Source organism: Choloepus didactylus, assembly GCF_015220235.1.
Source record: "Choloepus didactylus isolate mChoDid1 chromosome 25 unlocalized genomic scaffold, mChoDid1.pri SUPER_25_unloc2, whole genome shotgun sequence".
Classification (NCBI taxonomy): domain Eukaryota; kingdom Metazoa; phylum Chordata; class Mammalia; order Pilosa; family Megalonychidae; genus Choloepus; species Choloepus didactylus.
In genome coordinates, this window is record NW_023637607.1 from 6,545,159 (window position 1) to 6,569,818 (window position 24,660).

General features: G+C 38.8%; 1 protein-coding gene across 1 annotated transcript in view; it reads right to left on the reverse strand.

Annotated features, from left to right (window-relative positions):
• Nucleotides 1-24,660, reverse strand: part of LOC119525560 (fibrillin-1-like) — a 144,031-nt gene that overhangs the window by 62,246 nt on the left and 57,125 nt on the right. The window contains exons 10-13 of the mRNA XM_037824330.1: nucleotides 18,912-19,058; nucleotides 6,902-7,048; nucleotides 4,407-4,562; nucleotides 1,380-1,526 (exon numbers count right to left, since the gene is read on the reverse strand). Of these exons, the coding sequence (XP_037680258.1) occupies nucleotides 1,380-1,526; nucleotides 4,407-4,562; nucleotides 6,902-7,048; nucleotides 18,912-19,058 (597 nt within the window). The remainder of the gene's footprint in view (nucleotides 1-1,379; nucleotides 1,527-4,406; nucleotides 4,563-6,901; nucleotides 7,049-18,911; nucleotides 19,059-24,660) is intronic.

The window sequence follows — 24,660 nt, forward strand, 5'->3', positions numbered from 1 at the left end:
CATAAACATGAGGGTTGATTCCTGCACCCTTAACTCTATTCCATTTCTCTATATGTTTTCATTTTGCCAGTACCTTGCTGTTTGATTACTGTGTCTTTGTAATAAGATTTAAGAACTAGAAGTGTCAGACTACAAAAACAGTGAACTCTAAGGTAAGCCATGGATTGTAATTAACAATACCACTATAAAAACATGCTGTCATCAATTGTAAGAAATATACCATACCAATGCAAGATGTTAATAATAGGAAGATATATGGGAATCCACTGTTTTATGCATGACTCTTCCCTAAATCCACATCTTCTCTAATTTAAAAACAATGTTCAAAGTCACACACCTTGAGGAAGGCAAAATTGGTATTTAAACCCAGGTCTGTATGGCTCTGGAAATTTTAGATGACAGCTTCCCAGCTTCTGGCATATCCTTGAATCCTGGGATCTGGGAGTTTGGCATTTAAATCAATGTCACCCCTATGGAAGCCCTCCCTAAGTAACAGAGCTTTCTGGATCAGTTGAACTTCATTTAAATACAAAAGATCATGGGGTGTGGTGTCCCAGAGAGACAAGATGCAGATCCTGATTCTCCTCCTTCATACCTGTTTAACTTCAAGCAAATGATTCTATTACCCTTGAGAGGATGTTTCCTTATCTATAAATATGCATAAAATGTCACTGATATCATATGTTCTTTTTGGGAAATTAAATGAGGATATTTCTAGAAGAGTTTAGCCCCATGGCTGGGGTTTTGCCTCCAGGCCTCCATACCCATCATTCCCTCTTGATGAAACATGATCCCCAAATATCTGATAGCTCCCTCCTTTACTTCCTTAAGAATTTTCCTTAAGTATCAACTCTCTGAGTGCCCTTTCCTTACCACTCTATTGAAGTTAGCACTCCCTACTCATCTTTCCAGCATTATTTTCTCCTCTTTTTTATTTACAAACACTCCATATCTACCAAACCTACACCCTCCTTTCCCTTCTACCATGGTAATCTCTAGTCTAAATTTCTGTCTCTGAGGATTTGTTATTTCTAGACATCATTCTTAAGTCTACCATATTTGTCTTCATCCCTTTTAGCTATACATGACAGAGATTCTGTTCACTTCTTTGTTGTTACGTACCACTACCCAGTAGATGATATGGTCTAGGAAAACAAAAACTTTGCCTGTTTTATTCACCACTGTATCCCCAGTACCCAGAATTGTACCTGGTGTATAATAGGTAAAGTGGTATTTGTTGGATTAGTGAATGAATGAATGTGATTGGCTTTAGCTTTGCAGATATGTGTCCCAAACTCAGCCAAGTTCCACCCTCACCCAGGACTGCTGATTTTGCAAAGAGCCTTGGACCTGAGTTCCCAGCGGGTGCCTCCACTTACCTTCACACCTCCCTCCTGAACCCTGGAAACTCAACTTCCCACCGATGGATGCAAATCCTGGGTTGCAGGAACAAGAGTAACTTCCAACTGAATTCTGGCAACTGGCATGCTCTGGGCAAGCTCTGGGATTGGCACATTCATCTACATCTGGGGAGTAGAAGAGAAAATCTGGAGTCAAGGCAAGTGAGGAAACTATCACAGGAGACTATGGATAGGAGCTTCATTCTCCCTGTTACTAAATTGTGGCAGATGGTGTCATGCTCCCCAATTTCCCTATTCTCCACTTATTGCTGGGCCACAATGAAATCATTTCTTGACCTGTCTTGTGGTGAGCTGTGGTCCTACAGATAAATTCTGGCTCTCAGCATGTAAGCAGAAGGGTTGTTAACACTTTTAAAACAGTTTGGTGTTTCCTCTGAAAGCTAAACTACTTAGTTACCCGGTGATCTGGCAATCAGTACTCTGTATACACCCAGAAGGTCTGAAAGCAGGGGCATAACCAGGCATTTGCATACCAGTGTTCATAGAGGCATTATTCACAATTGCGAAAAGGAGGAGATATTCCAAGTGTCTACCAACTGATGAAAGGATAAACAAAATGTGTTCTATAGATATGATATTGTATTATTCAGCCGTTAAAAGCAATGAAATCCTGAAGCATGCGACAACATGGATAAAACCTAAAGATATCATTCTGAGCGAAGTAAGTCAGACACGAAGGGATAGATAGTATATGACTTCACTGATATGAACTAAATGGAATGTGTGAAATCAGAGTTATAAAATGTAGATATAGGATGAAAAGAGATACATTGGAACTAGAAAAAGGGGGTGGTTTCCTATTAAACAGGATTTTTAACAAGGTTGAATTTAAATGTTTGGAAAGGGATAGAGGTGAGGGTCAGTCATTATTGGGATTATAAATAATAGTGCTGAATTATATTTAATTTTGCTGTAGGGGTTTCTCAGAGTTATGTATACCACCAAAAGGAAACTAGAGGGATTGCATTACTGTAAACCAAGAAGTGGACGTTGTTTAACATTAACACTACAGTATAAGTTCTTTCATGAACTAATACAAATGTATAACATATGTTCAAAGACTTAATACTAGATTGTTATATGGAAAAAAAAGTACCTATTGTAAGAAATGGACTATAGTTACAGTAATATCTTAATATCCTTTCATCAGCAGTAACAAGTGTACCTCACCAATACTATAGATCAGTAATAGGGGGAATAAGGGGAACTGAGAGTTTTGGGTCTTCTTTTTTAAATATCAGGTTTTTTTTGGAGCAGTGAAATTGGTTTAAAATTGAATGCAATGATCATTGCACAATTCGGTGATGGTACTGTGAGACACTGATTCTATACTTTGGAATGATTATATGGTATGTGAATATATGTCAATAAAATTTGCAGGGAACAAAACATAATTATCATAACTTGCAAAAATGGCCATAGTCTTTACCTCTCCCTGTATCCACAGAACTCATATGGATTGCATACAATGTAATATTATATCTAGCATCAAATCTTGGAACGTATTTCCTCACACATTGAAGCTAGGCTGGTTCTGTGACTCACATTGGACAAACAGAATCCAACAGAACTGAAAAAGCATCACTTCCACTCCTAAGCTTCAAGAGGTCTGTGTGCTTCTGCTCATTCTCACAGGCCCTTTGCCTTTTCCATAAGAACAAGCCCCAGCATAACTTCATGAAGAATGATAGAACAAGTGGGCGAGACAAGTATCATCCCTGATGAATGCCAGAAATTTAAGCCAACGCAGCCAAGATCAGCAAAGCTGACCCACAGCTGACCATAGACACATGAGTAAGCCCAGTGGAGACCAAAAGAACCACCCATCAGAGCTCAACCTGAGCTGCCAACCCATGGAATCATGAGCTAAATAAATAGTAGTTGTTTTTAAACATTAATATTTGGGGTGATTTGTTACTCAATAATAGCTGTCTGCTACAGATGAATTAGAAAAATCAAAGATGACAGTAATCCTCTTTTATACTAGCTGACATGGGTTTTGATGAGGGCTTCAGCCCTCCATTCCTGGTGTGATGGAGTTAACTTCAGTTTAAAGAATGTGGAGAATAATAGTGCTATACCAGACTCAGGGAAGATGGAGCACTTGTCTTTGTGAGAACCTTCTGGTTTCAGTGAAGAGGATGGATTTGAGGGGACAAAGCTTGAGCAAGGGGGATATCAGTAAGGAAGCTTCTAGAGTAACTACAAAGCCAGAACCAAGGGTGAGGCAGAGTGGAGAGAATCAAGAGATATTTAGCATGTAAACTCCCCAAGATTCAATAACTGATTTGATAGGAAAGGGGAAGGAGAACAAAGAATAACTTTCAAGTCTTAATTCCAATACCTTCAAGATGAAGTCCTGAAACTCAGGTCTCAGTCCTCTGTACAGCAGGATTTCCCACCCTCAGGACTATTGACAAGTGAGGCAGAAAATCCTTAGTTTGGGGCAGCTGTCCTGAGCACTATAGGATGTTTAGCAGCTTCCCTTACCTCTACCTACTAGATGCCACCAGCCATCCCCTCTTCTTCCAAAGTGTGACAACCAAAATTGTCTGTAGATATTGGGAATGCCCCTGGAAGAAAAATTAGTCTGGGTACAAAAATACCCATTACTCTCAAGTACAGACTGACTCTCTATTTAGCTCATTCTAGGCCCTTAATGAGAGTTCAAATCCTGACACTTCTTCTAATTACTTATGTATACTTGAGCAAGTCACTACTACCTTATAACATTGTCAACTCTAGTAGTCCTTAATGACTTGGGTAAGTAATGAAGAACAGCTCCCGATACCTTCACAGATGGGGTTCCTGGAGATGAATCCAACTTGGCACCTACAATTGTATCCCCCAAAGGAGTAAGCACAGAATGCTCAGGGGAGACCCCACTGTTGAGCCATTCATTGATGTCTGAGGAGCACTGGAGATAAGTGAGCAGACAACCCAATAGCAGATGTCCATCAAACACTCCATGTCTGAGAGTATTACCTGAACAAGCAAAACGGCCTGGCTTTCCTGAGATCCAGCCATTCCCAGTGGGAGAAGAGAAACCAGGCAAACAGCTGCACTTGTATCTCCCCTTCAGGTTGGTGCAATTCGAGTTAGGACCACAAGGTGGGGGACTTTGAGAACATTCATCTACATCTGGACAGAGAAAGAGTCAAGGTTACAAATTTGCCTCATTCTATGTAGCAGACTGTGTTTCCAGTATGGCTGCAACATTATCTTCCACCCCATAGGCTCCCGTTAGGTTGTGATGTGACTTGCAGGTGTATGTTCCCCGCCCTTGAATCTGGGAATGCTTGAGATTATGGTGAAAGTGATGCTAGGTAATAAGAAAACCATGCACTCCTATGCACAGAAATAAAAAGGAAAGAATAAAGAAGAGAATCTGGAAAAGAAAAGAACAAAATATTTGTGGACAGACATGATATTGATAGATATAGATAGATTAGAAATTATACACAGATGTTTTATTAGATAGACAAATGATAGAGATAGATTGATTGATAGGCTAGATGGATTGATAAATGGATTGATGGATATGTACATTCAGAAAAGAGATTAGATACATTGACAGAAAAATATAGATGATAGATTACAGATGATGGATAGAGATAGACATAGATTGTAGATAGAGATAGACAGGATGTATCTATGTATGGATGGATGTGTGGGTGGATGGATGGATATAGATATATCATGAAATAGATGACAGACTAGATAGACAACAGATATGCACCTAGATATAGATAGATAGATAGATAGATAGATAGATAGCTAGATAGATAAAAGGCAGATTAGATAGATGATAGATGTAGAGAGATACATGACAGAGACATGCTAGATTGATAGAGCTACAGAGATGGAAAGATAGATAAATGGAAAGATAGACAGATGGATACATGACAGATAGATAATATAATGAAACAGAAAGTGTGGCTAAAAGTTGACATTGGTGAATATAGGTACCTTGATAGGGTAGCATTGTTGAGTTTGCTATATCTTTTTGTTTTATCTTTGCAACTGCTCTGTAAGTTTGAAATTATTTCAAAATACACTTTTAAGAAAAAAACACATATGAAAAATTAAAGCAGTAACTACATCTGCTTGAAAATATAAACAGATGTGTGATTAGATAGATAGATAGATATATAGATAGATTGGATAGATAGATAGAAAGATAATTGATAGGCAGGACAGATGGATTGACAGATGGATGGATGGGATAAATATAGAGAGATGAGAGATTAGATATATAGACAGATAGATATAGATGAGAGATTACAGATGGTTGGATAGGTAGATAGATGATGATAGATCGATAGGTAGAGATAGGTTGGATGGATGGATGGGTGTATGGTTAGGTGGAAGGATGATATATATATATATATATGACACAATATAGATGACAGATTAGATAGATGAAAGACAGCTAGATATTTAAATATAGATATGGATAAAGATATAGACATAGATATATAGATATAGACAGATACATAAATAGATTAGATAGATGATAGTAGACAGATACATAATAGATACATGATAGCTACATAGAGAGAGAGATAGAAAGATAGAGAGAGAGAGATGACAGATAATAGAATGAGACAGCAATTTGTGGCAAAATATTAATATTGGTGAATATTGGTATCTGGATAGGATAGCATGGTGGAGTTTGTCTACAGTTTTGTTTTATTTTTGCAACTGTCCTGTAAGTTTGACAATATTCCAAAATAAACTTTTAAAGAAAAAAAACAATTGAAAAAATAAAAAGAAGTAACTAAATCTGCTTAAATTTTTACATAGATATCTAATCAGATAGATAGATAGATAGATAGATAGATAGATAGATAGATAGATGATAGGGTAGATGATAGATACATATGCAGAGAGATAGGTAGGTAGATAGATAGATAAATTGATAGACAGGATAGATGGATTGGTGGATGGATGAATAAATGTAGATAGATAAGAGATTAGATAGACAGATATCGATGATAAATGAAAGATGGATGGATAGATTGATAGATATAGATAGTAGCATGGATGGATGGATGGATGGATGGGGGTGGATGAATGGATATAGATAGATTAGAGAGATGATAGATACATGTAGACAAAGATTTATGACACATGAGAGAGAGAAAGAGGAAGGGAGGGAGAGAGAGACAGAAAGAGAGAGAGAGAGAGAGAGAGAGGGAAAGAGGTGAAAGATAGACATAATGGATGGGATAGCAAGTGCGGCAAAATGTTAACACTGTGGAATATGGGTATCTGGATAGAGTAGCATGGTGGAGTTTGCTGTATCTTTTCGTATTATTTTTGCAACTGTCCTTGAAGTTTGAAAATATTTCAAAATAAAACTTTTAAGAAGAAAACTACATTTGAAAAAATAAGAAGTAACTACATCTGCTACACAGCCAGATTCCACATCATTTTCCTACCAAATGAGGAATGTTTTGGAGAGGTCATGAACTCACCTTTGCATTCCACACCTGGGCCCCTGAAGTTCCTTTGTCTGTTGCTGGACAGGAAGCCTTGTTTGCAGGTGCAGTAGTAACTCTCAAAAGTGTCAGTGCAGGTGGCATAAGCTGGGCATACAGTGGTGTCTGCACACTCATTCACACCTGGGCAGTGTGGAGGGGAGAATTTGGACAAGCTTAAAGACCCAGAGTGGGTAGCAAAGGGTCCCAGTCTGAAAGAATGAGGACATCTAAGGGGCATAGTCAGAGATATTGAAGAGTGTTGAGGCTTGCTATTCAAAGTTTGGACCAACACCAATAGCTTTAGCACTGCCTGAGAGATGTAGAGAAATGCAAAATCTCAGGCCCTGCCCCAGACATTGTGAATCGGCATCTGCATTTTAAAAAGATCCTCAGGCAACCTGTGAGCAAATGAAAGTTTGAGAAGCACTGTTCTAGACCCTTGTTATTTAACATGTGATCTATGAAAGAGTAATGTCTGTCTCACCTGGGAAACCCAGGAGATCTTGGAATATCAGATTCTGGTTCAGCTGGCCTGGGGAGGGACCAGTGATTCTGACTTTCTAACAAGACCCTGGGAGATGCTAATGCTGCAACAGACTGGACCACACTAGAATAGCAACAAAGATGCAGACAGAATCATACAAGAGTCAAAAATGCACTCTCTGGAGCAAAACAGGCTTAGGTTCAAATTTGAGCAGTGTCCCTCAAGGCAGGGAAAAGTAGCTATCCCCCCAGATCCACCCCCTCCCTTCCTTTTAATAATAGGTCATTCAGTTAAAGAGTGCATTCTCCAAATTCTCTTGCAGCCAGATGTGGCTAAGTTCTGGCCCATTGGAAGAAACATAAATGATGAGTGAATCTTCTGTCCCTGCCTTTCAAATGAAAGAGCCCAATCCCCACTTCCTCTTCCCCTTTTGCCTGGATGGACCAGAACATAGAGAGAGGGACTGAGCCATCCTCTACCATGGGGATGAGGCCCATAGCTAAGGATGACGAGGTGATGATAGGGAAGGAAATGGGATCGAGGATGACTTCACAGTCAGGATTGTCTACCCACCTTGATCTGCCTACCAGTTGGAAAATGATGAGAAAGAAAATAAATGGATTTCCTTGTTTTTTAACCTATTGCCATGCAATTCTTTTAAAATAGTCAAAACTGCGTAGCCAAAAGTTATAAGCAACAAAAGTGTCCGTCAACAGATGAATGATGTGATAGCTTGAACCTGTTAATTACCCCAGAAAAGGCCATGACCTTTTGATCCATTCCTGTGAGTACAGACCTATTGTGGGTGGGATCTTTTGATTAGGTTATTTCAATTGAGAGGTGAAGTGCCTCATTCGGGGTGGGTCTTGTTCCTCTTGCTGGAATCCTTTACGAAAGGATAAAACACATACAGAAGTTCAAAGACGAAACTCAGAGAAACACCCAAAGATGAAATTGAGAGCAAAAAGGCACAGACAGGGAAGTCAGAACCTGAAGAAATGAAACCCAAGAGAGAAGGACCAGCAGACATAGCCATGTGCCTTCCCATGTGACTGAGGTGTCCCAGAGGCCAGCAGCCTGTCTTTAGAGAAGGTACCATCCTCATGAAGCCTAAATTTGTACATTTTCATGATCATAAAACTGCAAATTGTAAGTTAAAAAGACCCCAGTGTAAAAGCTAACATGTTTATATCATCTTGCATTCCAAGAGCTTTTGCAAACTGAAACAACTGGATCACCAAATGTGGTATATACACACAATGGTATACCATTCTGTCCTCAAAGGGAATGAAGTTCTGATACATGTGATAACATGGATGAACTTTGAAGACCTCATGATGAGTAAAATATGCCAAAAACAAAAAGACAAGTATTGTACAATCACGCTTGAATGAAATACCTAAAGTAAGGTTACTAGGGGTCAGGTGAGTATGGAGAAAAGGAAATTATTCCAGCGGGTACAGAGGTTCTACTGGAGGAGACAAAAAACTTGGAGTAAAGATATTATTCATGATAGCACAATATGGTAAATATAATTAGAACTATTGAACTGAAAGAATCAAAGCTATTAAGATGGGAAACTTTGAAATATATATATATATATATATATATATATATATATATATATATATGTAGGTATATAGCTTCAATTTTATAAATGAGAAGAAAACAGTATAGTATGGCAAAAGGACAGGCAAAAAACTGTAGCCTAAATCATCTGTCCCTGAAAAGGTGATTAAACTCTTTGTACCTCAGTTTAAGTGTTTATGTCTTACCCCCAATATCCATTCAGTCCCCAAATCCCAAGCCCTGTGGATTCTTCATCCTAAATATCCCTCAGCATCTGGAAACTTTTCTTGTTCTCCACAGTTGTGCTTTGCTCCAGATCTTCTGCTGAATTCTACATCCCCACCAAACCACATTGCCCCCAGCTCTCTTTTTCCACAGAGCAGCACATTTGATCACTCACTCCTCCTTGTAAAGATCCCTATAGCACTTACAATTAAAATTAATGTAGTTTGACTTAACATGCTCCACAAGGCCCCAAATGAACTGGCCCAATCATATTTTTAAGCCTCATCTTGTGTCAGTCTCCCTTTCTATCATTCCCACAACAGGGCCTTTGCACATGCTGTTCTTTGCCTCTGCTTTCCCTGGCCAGCTCCTACCCATTCTTCACATCTTGCTTAAATGCCACTTCCTCCAGGAAGCCTCCCATGACTCCCAATATCTCCCAAAGATGCAACTGTAACTGATTATTTGTGTGATTGGCTTGTAGCGAGTGGCTTGTATTCAATGGTGAGAGACTGAAATCCTTCACTCTAACATCAGGAACAAGACAAGTTTGCCGTCTCTCACCACAACTATTCAACATTGTGAGTGAATTTCTAGCCAGATCAATTTGGAAAAACAAAGAAATAAAAGGATTCTGCATTGGAAAGGAAGAAGAAAAACTCTCATTATTTCCTGATGATATGATCTTACACTCGGAAAACCCCAAGAAATCAATGACACACCTACTTCAGCTAATAAAAAATTCAGCAAATGACAGGATATAAAATTAATGAACATAATTTGGTAGTATTCCTATACAGTAGAAACAATCTAACTGAAGAGACACTCAAGAAAATGATTTCATGCTCAGTAGCAAATAAAAAATATTGTGTTCCTAAGGATAAACTTAACCAAGGATGTAAAAGACCTCTACACAGAGAATAATATAAATCTACTAAAGAAATAAAAGTTGACATAAAGAGATAGACAGATATTCCATGTTCATGGATAGGATTGCCAAATGTCATTAATACATCACTCCTACCAAAACTGATCTATAGATACAATGCAATGCCCATCAAGATTCCAACAACCTATTTGCACACTTCAAAAAGCTATTCATCAAATTTATTCTGAAGGAAAAGATTCCGAGAATTGCTAAACATTCTAAAAAAGAAAAACAAAGTGGGATGACTTACACTGCCTGATTTGAGGCTTACTATTAAGCCACAATGGTCAATAAACCATGGCATTCCCACAAAGTTAGACAGATTAGTCAATAGAATTGAATTTAGAATTCAGAAATGTACCCCCAATTCTAAGGTCAACTGATTTTTGATAAGGGCCTGAAATACACTGAATTGGGACATAACAGACTCTTCAACAAATGGGGCTGGGAGATTTTTATATCAATATCCAAAAGAATGAAAGAGGACCCCTTACTTACACTCTATACAAAAGTTAACACAACATGGATCAAAGATCTCAATAGAAGAGAAAGTACCATAAAAGTCCTAGAAGATAATGTAGAGAAACATCTTCAAGACCTAGTATTAGAAGGTTGCTTCCTAGACTTTACACCTAAAGCACAAGCAATGAAAGAAAAAATAGATAAATTGGAATCCTTCAGAATTAAATGTTTCTGTACCTCAAAGAAATGTGTCAAAAACTTAAGGAGGGAGCCAACTCAATGAGAGAAAATATTTGGAAATCACATATCCAATAAGAGACTAATATCTTGTATATATAAAGAAATCCTGCAACTCAATGACAGTAGAACAAACACCCCAGTTAAGGAAGGGGGAAAAATATGAAAACACATTTCTCTGAATAGGAAATACCAATGGCTAAAAAACACATGAACAATGTTCACCTTTGCTAGCTATTAGGGAGATGCAAATCAAGACCACAATGAGGTATCATCTCACACAAATAAGAATGGCTCCCATTAAACCAACAGGAAACTACAAATGCTGGATAGGATGTGGACAAACTGGAAATCTTATTCATTCCTGGTGCAACTGTTTAATATTTCCACCACTCTGGAAGACAATTTGGCAGTTGGTCTGAAACTAGATATTGAGCTGCCCTACCATCCAGCAATTTCACTTCTCAGTATTTATCCCAGAGGATCTGAAACAGTGGCATGAACAGAGATTTGTACACTGATCATCATAGCAGCATTGTTCACAATTGCCAAGAGATGGAAGCAACCTAAATGGACTTCATCATATGAGTGCATAACAAAATGTGATATAGACACATGATGGAATACTATGCAGCATAAGAAGGAATGAGGTTGTGAAACATAGGACAACATAGATGAGTCTTGAAGACACAATGATGAGTGAAATAAGCCGGACACAAAAGGAGAGATACTGCATAACACCACAAACATGAACACTATGAAAAATGTAAAATAAGAGTCTTATAATGTAGAATATAGGGGACCTAGAGATAGACAACAGCTAGTTAAAGGGAAATGATGATCTAACAAGAACACAAAAGATGTTGAGGGTGATGTTAATAATATGATAATGCTCAGATGTGACTATGGTTCATTAATTTTATTTTGGTATAGTGGGATTATATTTGAAGGAATAAGTTATTTCAGAATATCTGTGTTTCCCATTGCTTTGCTTTATTCTGTTTGGAAAGCTTTTTTTAATTGGTAAATAATTCTAATTTATTTTTAAGTACACCTTCAAAAAATTTTTGCGTCCTTTTAAGCCACTAAGTTTGTGATAACTTATGATATCAACAATAGGAAACTATTACAGTTCCCTTTATACAGATACAGAAACCAAGGCACAGAAAGGTTACATGACTTCCACAGAAACCATAGATGCTACATGGAAAAGGCAGGCTTGCTTACAACTAAAGCACATGCTTTTTTAATGATACATTCAGAAAGTAGGTCTGGTTGAAAATGGACTAAATTTACAGGCAATTTCCAAGATAACTGTATGTAAAGACTTTTATAATTAATTGTGGCAATTCTATCATGCCCAATGGACAGTGAGATCCCTGAAGGCAGAGATTTGTAACTGTCTTGTTCATGGCTGTGTCCCCAGGGCTCAGAACAGTGCCTGGACATGGTAGATGCTCAAAAAACTCAAGGAATCAATGAAAATATCTGCCATTGTGGAGCTTTCCTTCTAATGGGGGAGAGGGTTGAAGAAGACAATAAAAAGTAAAAAGAAAAACAGCAACCAAATTTATAAAGAAAATGAAGGAGGGAAGGGGATGAGTAAGGTGGGGGAAAAAGGCCATTAAAGGAAGTTCACTTTTAAAAGTTACAGGCAGGGGGAGCCTCAAAAAGGGTATGACATTTGAGCAAAGACCTGAGGGAAGTGAGGGAGGGATCCATGCAGATATGTGGGGAAAAGCATTTCAGGTAGAGGGAACTGCAGGTGCAAATCCCCTGAGGTAGGACCTTTTATTTTGGTGATTTCACAAATAACAAGGAGGCCAGTGTAGTTGGAGCAGTTTGGGTGAGCAGAGAGCAGGAGGAGATCAGAAAAGGGAGGTGATTAAGATCTCTGAGTCTGGTAGACCAAAGAAAACTTTGGCTTTTTAACAGGGAGAGATGGGAGCCATGGAGGGTTCTGAGAAGAGAAGAAACATGGCATCACTTACATGTTAACAGGATCCTTCTGACCACTGCTTGGAGAATCAACTAGAGAAAGGAAGAAGCAGCTACCTTTCCTCAGTTCCTCAAGCTCCTTCACATTTGCACCTCCTACTCTAGCTATTGGGCCTGCCTCATCCATCCCTGACTCCTTTGCCTGGGTAACTTCAATGCATATCTATGAATCCACAGAAATGTCACTTCCTCAAGAAAGTTCTCTCTTCCCTACCCATGTTTATATTCAGCCCCCTTTATTGTCCATGTGCATAGAAAGTCATAATTTTCCATAAGCACCCTTAAATAAAGTGGAATTCCATGGCTAGAAAGTGCCATTCCCTTATTTCCTCCTCACACATTAGAATGCAGTCTTCATGAGTTAGGACAAAGTTCAGCCTTACACAAAACCCCCACCAGTGTTTTTGCCTGGTGCACATGATGCGCCCAACAAATATTTCTGAATGAATTAATCAATCACTCCCACAGACCATGCAAACATGCACACATGCACATTATTTTGAGTACTATTTTGAGGAGGCTGCAGTGCTGAGACTGGGTATAAATGGAAACCATGTCTCCAACTTCCAAAACATCTCAGGATCCAATCAATTGCTGTCATTTATTCAATATCTCATACCTGAACAACTACACTAACCAGTATTTAAAAGTGCTGATAGCCTAGAAGTCAACAGGATTTGAGCAATTATTATTTGTGCAACCTTGAGCATATTCCTTCCCTACTCTGTGACACCCTTCTGCAAAATGAAGATTGTAATCACACCTTCTCTGCATGTTTGCTGAGATGCAATTAAAGAGTTCATTATGGTGTCTGGCACTAAGTAGGGTCTTAATGGATTTTAGCCTATTATTGAGCCCTTTGATACAATGAGATTCTATTTTTTTTTCTCATGCATATAAAGAATGAAATAAAAACAGGTCGACTGAAATTCCAACTAAACTTCAGTTAGCATGCAATATACCAAGATATCTGTGTGCAAAATAACCATTCATTCATTCAACAAACATTTACTGAGTACCTATTATGCTCCTGGATGTGACTCAGCAGTGGAATAAGACAGACAAAAGTCTCTGCTGATAATCTGGTTGGTATAGGGGATGGGATACAGGGTTAAATAGATTGCTTAGAGAAAGTTTCACTAAGAAAATGACTCATGGGCAGAAAGTTAAAAAAAAAAGGTGATGGTGGGAGCTATGTGCATATGGAGGGAGACAGCATACAAGGCAAAGGGCACAGCCAGTGCAGTGGACCAGATGCAGGCCCCTGCTCAGTGAGTTGGAGGAAAAATTAGGGGACATGTGTTTCTGGAACTGTGGGAGCAAGGGGTTAGCAGTAAGAGGGGAAGGATATGTGGGGATTGGGCAAGACATGCAGAACATGGTGGGACATGGAGTGGGCTTGGATAGACTGATCAATGGAATCAAATTGAGTACTCAGAAATAGGTACCCCAGTTCTATGCTGGACTGATATTTTATAAGGGCCCTTTGCCAGTTTGGATTTATTATGTCCTCCAAAATGCCAGGCATTTTAATGCAATCTTGTGGGTGCCAACAAACTAGTGTTGTTTAGGTTGGAATTCTTTGGTTGAGTGTTTCCATAGAGATGTGACTCAATCAACTGTGGACAAGGCGTTTGATTGTATAACTTCCATGGAGGTGTTACCCACCGATTAAAGATGGGATGTATTGGAATCACTGGGAGACCTATAAAAGTGTTCACAGACAGAAGCAGGTGCTTCAGCCAACAGGGACACTTTGAATAATATGCAGGTGCTGAGATTGGAGTTGGAACACAACCTGGGATCAGCTGATGCCAGTCATGTGCCTTCCCAACTAACAGAGTGTTTCCAGATGCCATTGGCCTTCCTTAGGTGAAGGTTAACTTGTGTTGAAGCCTTCATTTGTACATTTTCATGGCCTTCATACTGTAGCTTTGAAACCAAATAAACCCCCTTTATAAAAGCCAATCCATTTGGGGTATTTTGATAATGGCAGCTTTCACAAACTGGAACCCCCAATTCCACTGAATTGGGACTTAACAGCCTCTTCAACAAGTGGGGCTGTGATAATTGCATATCTATATCCATAAGAACAAAGAGGACCCCTACCCCCCACCCTATATAAAAATTAACTCAACAAGTACCAAATATCTCATTATAAGGGACAGTACCAAAAAACTCCTGGAAGATAATGTGGGGAAACTTCTTCCAGGCCTAGTATTAGGAGGTAGCTTCTTAGATTTACACCTAAAGGACAAGAAATGTAAGAAAAAAATGTATAAATGGAAACTCCACAGAACAAAAAGCTTCTGTAGCTCAAAGAATTTTGTTTGAAAAGGAAAAGGTACAGCCAACTGAATGGGAGAAAAATTTGGAAAACATGTATCTGATAAGAGACTGGCATCTTATATATCCAAAGAAATCCTACAACTCAATGACAATAGAGGAAACAGCCCAATTATAAAATGGGCAAAAGGTATGAAAAGATATTTATCTGAAGAGGAAATACAAATTGCTAAAATCACATGAAAAGTGTTCATCTTCATGAGCTATTAGGGAGACACAAATCAAGAGCACAATGAGGTATCATCTCACACCAATATGTTTGGCTGCCATTAAACAAACAGGAAATGACAAATGCTGGAGATGATGTGGAGAAATTGGAACTCTTATTCTTTGCCAGTGGGACTGCATAAGGGTTCAGACAATCTGGAAGAGAGTTTGGCAGTTTCTCTGAAAACTAGATCTTGAGATACCCGATGATCTAGCAATTTGACTTCTCATTATTGACCCAGAGGATATGAAAGCAGTGACACGAACAGATATTTCTACACCAATTTTCATAGTGGCACTATTCACAATTGCCAGGAGATGGAAACAACCTAGATGTACTTCATCAGATGAGTGGATAAAAAAATGTGGAATGTACACACAATGGAATAGTATCAGCAGTAACAATGAATGAGGTCACCAATCATATGACAACGTGTATGAATCTCAAAGGCATAATATTGAGTTAAATAAGCCAGACATAAAAGGAGAGATAATGCATGGTATAACTCATCCAAATTAGAGAAAAAAATGTAAAATAAGTGTCTTTTAGTGCAGAATATAGGGGAACTAGAGATAGGGAGTGGATAATGAAAGGGAAAAAATATCTAATAAGAACACACAAGAGGTTAAGAGTGATATTAATGATATGGGAATGCTCAGGTGGGACTATGACTCATTAATTTTCTTTGGTATCATGGGAGCATATTGGAAGGAATAACTTATTTCACTATATCTGTTTTTCCCATTGTTTTCCTTTGTTTTGTTTGGAATGTTTTCTTATTCAATAAATAAAGTTAATTCATTTAAAAAATACACCTTGAAAAAATTTTTGTGTTATTTTCAGCCACTAAGGTTGTGATAATTATTATAGCAACAATAGAGAACTATTACAATTCCCATTATACAGATGCAGAAATCAAGGCTCAGAGAGGTTAAGTGATTTCCCAAGAACACACAACTGGTAAATGGAAGAGAAAGATCTGTTCAAATACAAAGTGCATGCTTTTTACTGCTACTCATATGAAAGCAGATCTGGTGAAAATGGAACAAATTTCCAGGCAATTTCCAAGGTAATTCCATGTAAAGTGTCTTATAATTAATTGTGGAAAGTTTGTCATCCCCAATGGACTGTGAGCATCCTGAAGGCAGGGATTTATGTCTGTCTTGTTCCCTGCTGTATTCCCAGGCTTAGAACAGAGACTGGACAGAGTGGATGATCAATAAAATCTTGTGGAATCAGTGAAACTATATGCCATTGCAGAGCTTTTATTCTAATGGTGGGATGGATTGGGAAGATAATGAAGAAGTAAAAAACTGACAAAAAAATATACGGTGAAAATGAAGCTGGGAAGGTAATCGAAAGGGATGGGGGAAAGGGCAGTGGAGGGAAGTACACGTTTAAAAGGCACAGGCAGGGAGAGCGTCATTGGGGAGATGACATTTGAGAAAAGACCTGAAGTAAGTGAGGGAGGGATCTGTGCAGATATGTGGGGAAAAATATTCCAGGCAAAGGGAGCTGTGGGAGCAAAGGCCCTGAGGCACGACTATGTCTGGTGATTTCACAAACAACAAGGAGGCTGGTGTAGTTGGAGCAGAGTGGGAGAGCATAGAGCAGGAGAATATGCAGAAAGGAAGGTGACTCAGATCTCATACAGATTCTGCTACCATAGAATACTTTGGTAACAGGGAGAGATGGGAGCCATTGAGGATTTTGAGAAAGGAAGGGACATGTCATGTCTTAAGAGATTAATGGGATCCTTCTGAACACTGGATGGGGAATCATCTAGAGAGAGGATGAAGCAGAATGACCAGGCAAAAGGTGACTGACCTGGCCCAGGCAAATGATGATGGTGGATGCAACTCAAGGAGGAGTGTATTAGTTAGGGTTCTTTAGGGAAACATAATCAACAAGAGATATCTAAATAAAAGCTTTTATAAAAGTGTCTCACACAACTGTGGGGATGCATGAGTCCAAATTCTAGGGCAGGCAGCAAACCGGCAACTCGGATGAATGTGTTCTATGAAATCCTTGGGCAGCAAACTGGAAACTCAGATGAACTCCTCAGGAAATGCTTTGTGGCTAGCTGAGGAGGAAGTGAAGTTCCTGTGTGTCTCCCTTAAAATCTTCAACTGATTGGACTAAATCCAGCTGATTGCATACTCTCATTTTGGAAGACACATGCTTCATTGATGTAATCAGTCACAGCTACAGGCAATTGACTAATGACTTAATAAATCAGCCTTCTGTTTTATTAACTAGCCACAAATGTCCCTGCAGTAATGTTTAGGCCAGTGCTTGCTTGACAAGACATCTGGGTACCATCACCTGGCCAAGTTGATACATGAACCCAGCCATCACAGGGAGCTATGGAGAGGATGTGATCTGCATTTTAGTTTGAAAGCAATGCCCCTAGATTGGCCAATTGGTTGTATAAGAAGTTTGAAGGAAGGAAAGGAATCCAAGGTAATGTCAACATTTTTGGCCAGAAGCCACCAATAAGATTGGAAACAAGATGAAGCTATTTATAAAGTGCCACAGAAATACAGAGGATCATCATGAACATTTTTCACCCTTGTTTTTGTTGCATTGTTCTTGGACTCAAGGATGTCTGCCACTACATGCACCAGTTATATTTGCCTTCCTTGCACAACACCTCCCTTTAACTGTCTTCTCATTAACATGTTCCTTTTTTATGTGGAGGTGAAATTGCTCTTTGCAGTCTTCCAGCTAATTACTACTTGCAGTCTCTGATGGAAAACATCAGCTTCTTCCTTTAGTTCAGTTGCTCACAACTACAATCCACCCAAAACCAGAAGAATGAGCCAACCCTGTGAACCTTGGCCCCTGCCAAACTATCTAGCACATCTCCCATATCGACCCATCAGCCTCCTTTCTTCAGTTTTTCAAATTCCTTCCAACCCAAGAGCACTTTCACCTCATACTTCAGCTCCTGGGCATGTCCTCTCCCAAATTTGACTCTTTTGGTTGGTAATTCAATGCATACTTATGCATCCACAGAACTGTCACGTGAAAAAAAGTTTTCAGGTTCCATACCTGGGTTTAGATTTAGCAAGCTTTTAGTGCTCATGTGCATAGAAGGCCATAATTTACCATAAACACCATAAACAATTTGGAGTTCTATGGCTCGAAGTTGTCATTCCCTTATTTTCTCCTGAAACATTAGAAAGCCATGAACCCTGATTTAAACTGAGGACTATATTTCATGTACAGTTGTAAAAATGTCCAATCAGCAATTGTGGAAAATCAGTCCCATGGGGGAAAGGTGTTAATAATAGAGTAGTATATGGGAATCCTGTGTTTCATGCACAATTTCTCCAATAAAAATAAAATAAATAAATGAATAATACATGCTCCAAAGGTAATCTGTTAAATGAGTGACTTAATGAACGAGATAATGAGTGAGTAAAGACAAAGAGAATCTCTGGATGAGGCAAATGAAAAGGAGAATACAGAAGTTGAGAAGTGTGAGGATTTTTGCAAAGTGAGCCATGAATTCCATTGAAAAGACACACAAGAAGATGATTACTTATGCAGCTGAAGTTGCCATCTTTCCAGGAGCCTTCTGGATTGGGATGAAATCCCATGGTGCATTTACAGCTGTAGGATCCCAAGACATTAGTGCAGATGGAATTTGGCCCACATGGTGATGGAACTTGGGAGCATTCATCAATATCTGCAAAGAACATGAAAATGTAAATACTCCAGGCTCACAAGGCAATATTTACTCCCAATGCTGTCCAGTTAACTATCTGCTCAATTTTACATTCCAAACCTCTGACTGAAATTCAGTTGTCCATTGCTTGCTACAAACCAAGATGGCATGTACAAAAGTAGCTCCCAGGAGTGCTGGTACATCCTAAATTGAAGGTGAACATTTTAACACACTCATCAATATCTGTGGTATAGAAAATGGGTGTGAGGCAAAGTTGGCTAATGATCCAACACACATCATGCTTCGTCCAAAGTATAGAGTTGTCATTAGAAGGAAACTAGTGGTCCTACTTGGACTATGTTCCACAGCCCACCCCCTTCATCCAGGTGTGGCCACATAACCAATGTACACTATTGGAAAGTGAGAAGGTATATGTAGGTCGCATCTAGGCAGACGTGGGTAAGGAGCATTTGTGCCTTCTCTCCTCTCCCTTTCCCCTCGACTGGCTGAACGCAGGGCTTCCAGCTTCCTAAGGGACAGAGAAGCCAAAAGATGGAAGAGCACTGGATCTCTAAGACATCATGTGGAGGAGAATGATCCACTAACCAAGAAAAATCATATTAAATTGTTATGAGAGTGAGAAATTTCTATAGTGTTAAACTAATTGTTCTCAAATGGAGGTGATTTCTTCCCATAGTGGACTTTTTACAATGTCTGTAGATATTTGTGCTATTGCTGTTATTGAGTGTGAAGAGGACAGAGATATTGCTAAAAGGTCTACAATATTCAAGACACCCCCTCTGACAGACAATTTATCCTGCCCCAATGGTCAGCAGAACCAAAGATGGGAAAGCCTGACCTAACCAACACAGTTCACAGTGTCATAAAATTTACCTCACCATCTTAGGGTTTCTGAACCTTGGAATATGGATGTTATGGGATAGAATATTCTGGAAAAAAATCATTTTTAAGAGGTAAGGAAAAAACATTTCCTGTTTCATACCAACTCAAAAAACATGAGAATTAAACAGAAAAATCCAACAGAGACTCAAGTGGGTATATGATATACTGCACTGGAGAGTTAGAAGAAGCTCTTGTGATATGAAGATAAAATAATATGGAGTCTCCAGGGTATGCAGTAATGACCCATGGTTGGATGTTACAGGAAAGTAATCTGCTCTTAATTGCACTGAAAAGGAGTCAAAACAAGGAATTAGCTTTTTTATGATAGTGAGATCCCCATGTCCAGAAATATTCAAGCAGAGACTATGTGAAATTTTGTCAGAGATGACATAGTTAGAACTTATGTTGTGCCTATGGAGTTGAGATAGACACATGGTTATCAAAATGTTTTGACTCAAAAAAACTCTCAAAAATTAGGCAATATTTTGACAGAAAGAGAAAAGGAAGTCCATGTTTTTGCTTGCTTGGCCTAGCTCTTGTCTACATTGGGAATCCTGAATGAGTATACAGGAGCCCCTAGATGTACACTAATCTATTTCTAAGTTCCTTTTAAGTTTACCAGTCTATTTCTCTGATTTTAACAAAATTAGCAGCTAGTGGCACTCAAAAACAGTTTTAATTACAGCAAGCATGTATTGCCTCTGTTGCGCTGAAGAATATAGAATGTGTTCTGAATTATGAAAGCATCTCCAGAGATGTACTCTGTCAATCCTTCCACTTCTTATATTCACACACTGCATATAGGAACAAGAGGTTGACTGGGGTAAAAGTAATATTCTGGGCATCCACACCCAGCTCTCAAGAGGACTGTCAGTTTCTGCTTTCTTCCACTTGGAATATTCCTTCCTGGAATTCAGCTGCCATACTATGAGGAAGCCCAAGCAGCCATTCTGAAGGGACCATGAGGCAAGCTGAGGGTCCCTGGTGAGCTGAGCCAGAGACAACCACCAAATTTCAGTCATGAACAAAGGCCACTTTGGACCTACCATCCATCACAGAGCCTCAGCTGATAACATGTGAAAGAGAAAATCCATATGTTCAAATGATAGATTCCTATGAGGAAAAACACATTGTTGCTGTGTGTGCTGTGTGGTAATAAGGTTTTGGGAGAGTTCGATATCCACTGAGAAGTCTTCAGCATGGACTGAATAATTACTTTACTTTGGAAATCCTCAGGGATTTCAGGGAAATAAAGATATGCCAAAAAGAATCCAGGTAGGCAGGAACAAGTACATTCTCCCAGGATGCTGATGCAGACAGAATTGGGGCCAAAAAGAGTTGAGTTCCTGTTACATTCATCCACATCTAAGGAGAAAACCAGTCTAAGTAGAAAGAATGAAGGATGCTAAGCCTGAAGCTTCACCACTGACTGAAGCCAGTGTTTTCCCTGGCTGCAGTCTTGCCTTCTTAAACACATTTTCAAGGATACAGTGAGTGCAAACATTTAGAGGCATATTCATGACTACTGTATGGTAGATTGAGTTGTGAATCCCAGAAACAGAAACATGTTCTTCAATTTTTCCCATTTCTGTGTGTGTGAACCCATTGAGAATAGGACCTCTTGAAGATGTCAATTTTATTTAACATGTGACCCAACTGATAAAGCTAGAACTTAATCAGGATTAATGGAGTCCTTTACAAACAGAAGAAATTCAGACATAGAAGGAGAGAAAGCCAGAGGGAGGAGCCAGAAAACCCAGGAAAACAAAGGCGGGCATTGTCATGTGATGGGAAAGCCAAGGAGCTCAAGGATTGCTGACCAGCCAAAATATTATTGACCCTGGAGAAAGCGAGCCTTCAAGCCTGTGAACTCTGAGCCAGTAAATTCCTTTTGTTAAGCCAACCCATGGCGGTATTTTTCTTAGGAGCCAGAGAAACTAAGAAATGATGGAAGTCCTTTGATAGGGCTCCCAAATGCTCTGGATAAAAGTGTAACTCATTTGGAAGTACAATGCCCTGCAAATCTCACCCCACCTAAACTTGCCTTCCTCATATTTCACTTCTAATCCCATGGTACTCGATGATTCTATTGCATTAATAATCTGGAGAGCTACAAAGGTTCATTCTCACTTCCTCTGTATCCTCCACATTGAAATTACTACTTCCCTCTTTCTCTGATAAATTTTAATTCATCTCCAAACAATAAGAGTGTATGTACAAAGGAATTCACAAGCAATGATTGGAACAGATATTTGTACAATGCTGTACATAGCAGCACTGTTCACAATAATCAAATATTGGAAACAACCCAAGTGTTCATTAAAGGGTGAATGGATAAACAAAATATGGTATATGCCTGTGATGGGTAATTAATTTTTATTTTATTATTTTAAGTACTTTGTGGATATCAGCTCATTTATTCTTCTGATCAACCTTTCAAAGAAAACATTCAGCCATAAAAATGAACAAAGTTCTGACACGTGCTGAAACATGGATGAACCTTGAAACCATTATGCTGATTGAAATAATCCAGAAACAAAAGGACAGAATTTGTATAACACCAGTCAAATGAAATAGCTAGAATAAGCAAATTCATACAGAAAGGAAGTTTATTAGAGGTTACCAGGAGCTACGGGAGGGAAAATGGCATGTTATTGCTTAATGCATCCAGAGTTTGAATAAAGTGATGAAAAGGTTTATTAATGGATGGTGGGGATGGTAGCACAATATGATAAATATACTTAGTTCCAGTGAATTGTATACTTAAAATAGTAGAAATGGAATATTTTCTGTTATACATGCATTACCATGGTAACCTGATGGTGATGATAATGTCAGCAGCGAGGCAGCAGAGTTGACTGTTTCCAGAGCATGGAGACAATGGCTACACATTATGGTCATATCATTTATGATCTGTGTCACTGGGCAAAAATTTCATCTCTTTGTGCCTCAGTTGCCTTATGTGAAAATGGGGATAACAACATTACCTAACTTAAAGGGGTGAAGAGAAGAATAAATGAACTGGTATCCATGAAACTACTTAGAATAGAGCCTGGGGCATATCAAGGGCTATGTAACTTAACTAACATAAAAATTAGTTACTAACACATTGAGCTTTCTTTCTGGCAGGCACTGAGCTAAATCGTTTATAGTCATCAGTTCACCAAATGCTCATAGCATTACTATGAGGTCTATAGTAATATTATCTATTTTTCAGAGGAGGAAACTGAGGCTTTTAAAATGCTCAAGGTCTAAAAAACTACTGCCTAGCAAATCAGGTCTGAAAGATGCTTCTCTATGTTATTTTCTAGGTGTTTGAACGTTCTGGCTCTTATATTTAGGCCTTTGTATATGGTGTAAGGTACGGGACCTCCCATTTTTATGCAAATGGAGATCCATATTGCTCAGCACAATCTATTGGAGAGAATAGACTTGCTAATTGAGTGGTCTTTACCCCTGTCAAAATCATTTCATCCTAAACATGAGGGTTGATTTCTGCCCTCTTAATTCTATTCCATTTCTTTATGTGCTTATCCTTGTGCCAGTACCTTGCTGTTTGATTACTGTGTCTTTGTAATAAGTTTTAAGTATTAGAAGTGTGAGTCTACAAAACTGTGAACTCCAAGTTAAGCCATGGAATGTAATTGACAATACCATTATAAAAACTTCCTTTCATCATCTGTAAGAAATATAACAGACCAATATAAGATGTTAATAATAGGAAGGTATATGGGAATCCACTGTTTTGTGCTTGATTCTTCCCTAAATCCACATCTTCTCTAATTTCAAAAAAAAAAATGCTAAAAGTCACATATCTTGAGGAAGGCAAAATTGGTATTTAAACCAAAGCCTATATGGCTCTGGAAATTTTAGACGACCGCTTCCCAGCTTCTGGCATATCCTTGAGTCATGGGGTCTGCGAGTTTGGCATTTAAATCAATGTCACCTCTATGGAAGCCATCCCTGTGTAACAGAGCTTTCTGGATCAGTTGAACTTCATTTAAATACAAAAGATAATGGGGTGTGGTGTCCCAGAGAGACAAGATGCAGATCCTGATTCTCCTCCTTCACAGCTGTTTAACCTGCATCAAATGATTATATTCACCCTGGAGAGGAGATTTCCTTGTCTTTAAAATATGCATAAAATGTCACTGATATCATAAGGCTTTTTGGGAAATTAAATGAGAATACGTATAGAAGAGTTTAGCCTCATGGCTGGGGTTTTGCCTCCAGGCTTCCATACCTGTCATTCCCTCTTCCTGAAACACCATCCCCAGATATATGATAGCTCCCTCCTTTACTTCATTAAGAATTTTTCTTAAATGTCAACTCTCAGAGTGGCCTTTCCTTACCACTCTAAGTTAGTGCTCCCTACCCACCTTTCCTGCATTATTATTCCCTCTTTTTATTTACATACACTCCATACTTACCAAAATTACACTCCCCTTTCCCCTCTCCCATGGTAACCTCTATCTCTGAGGATTTGCTATTTCTAGACATTGTTCTTAAGTCTACAATATTTGTCTTCATCCCTTTTAGCTATACATTACAGAGATTATGTTCACTTTTTCTTGTTGCATATCACTACCCACTAGACTATATGATCTAGGAAAACAAGTACATTTGCCTGTTTTATTCACCACTGTATCCCCAGAACCCAGAATTGTAGCTGGTGAATAATAGGTATTCAAGTGGTATTTGTTGAATTACTGAATGAATG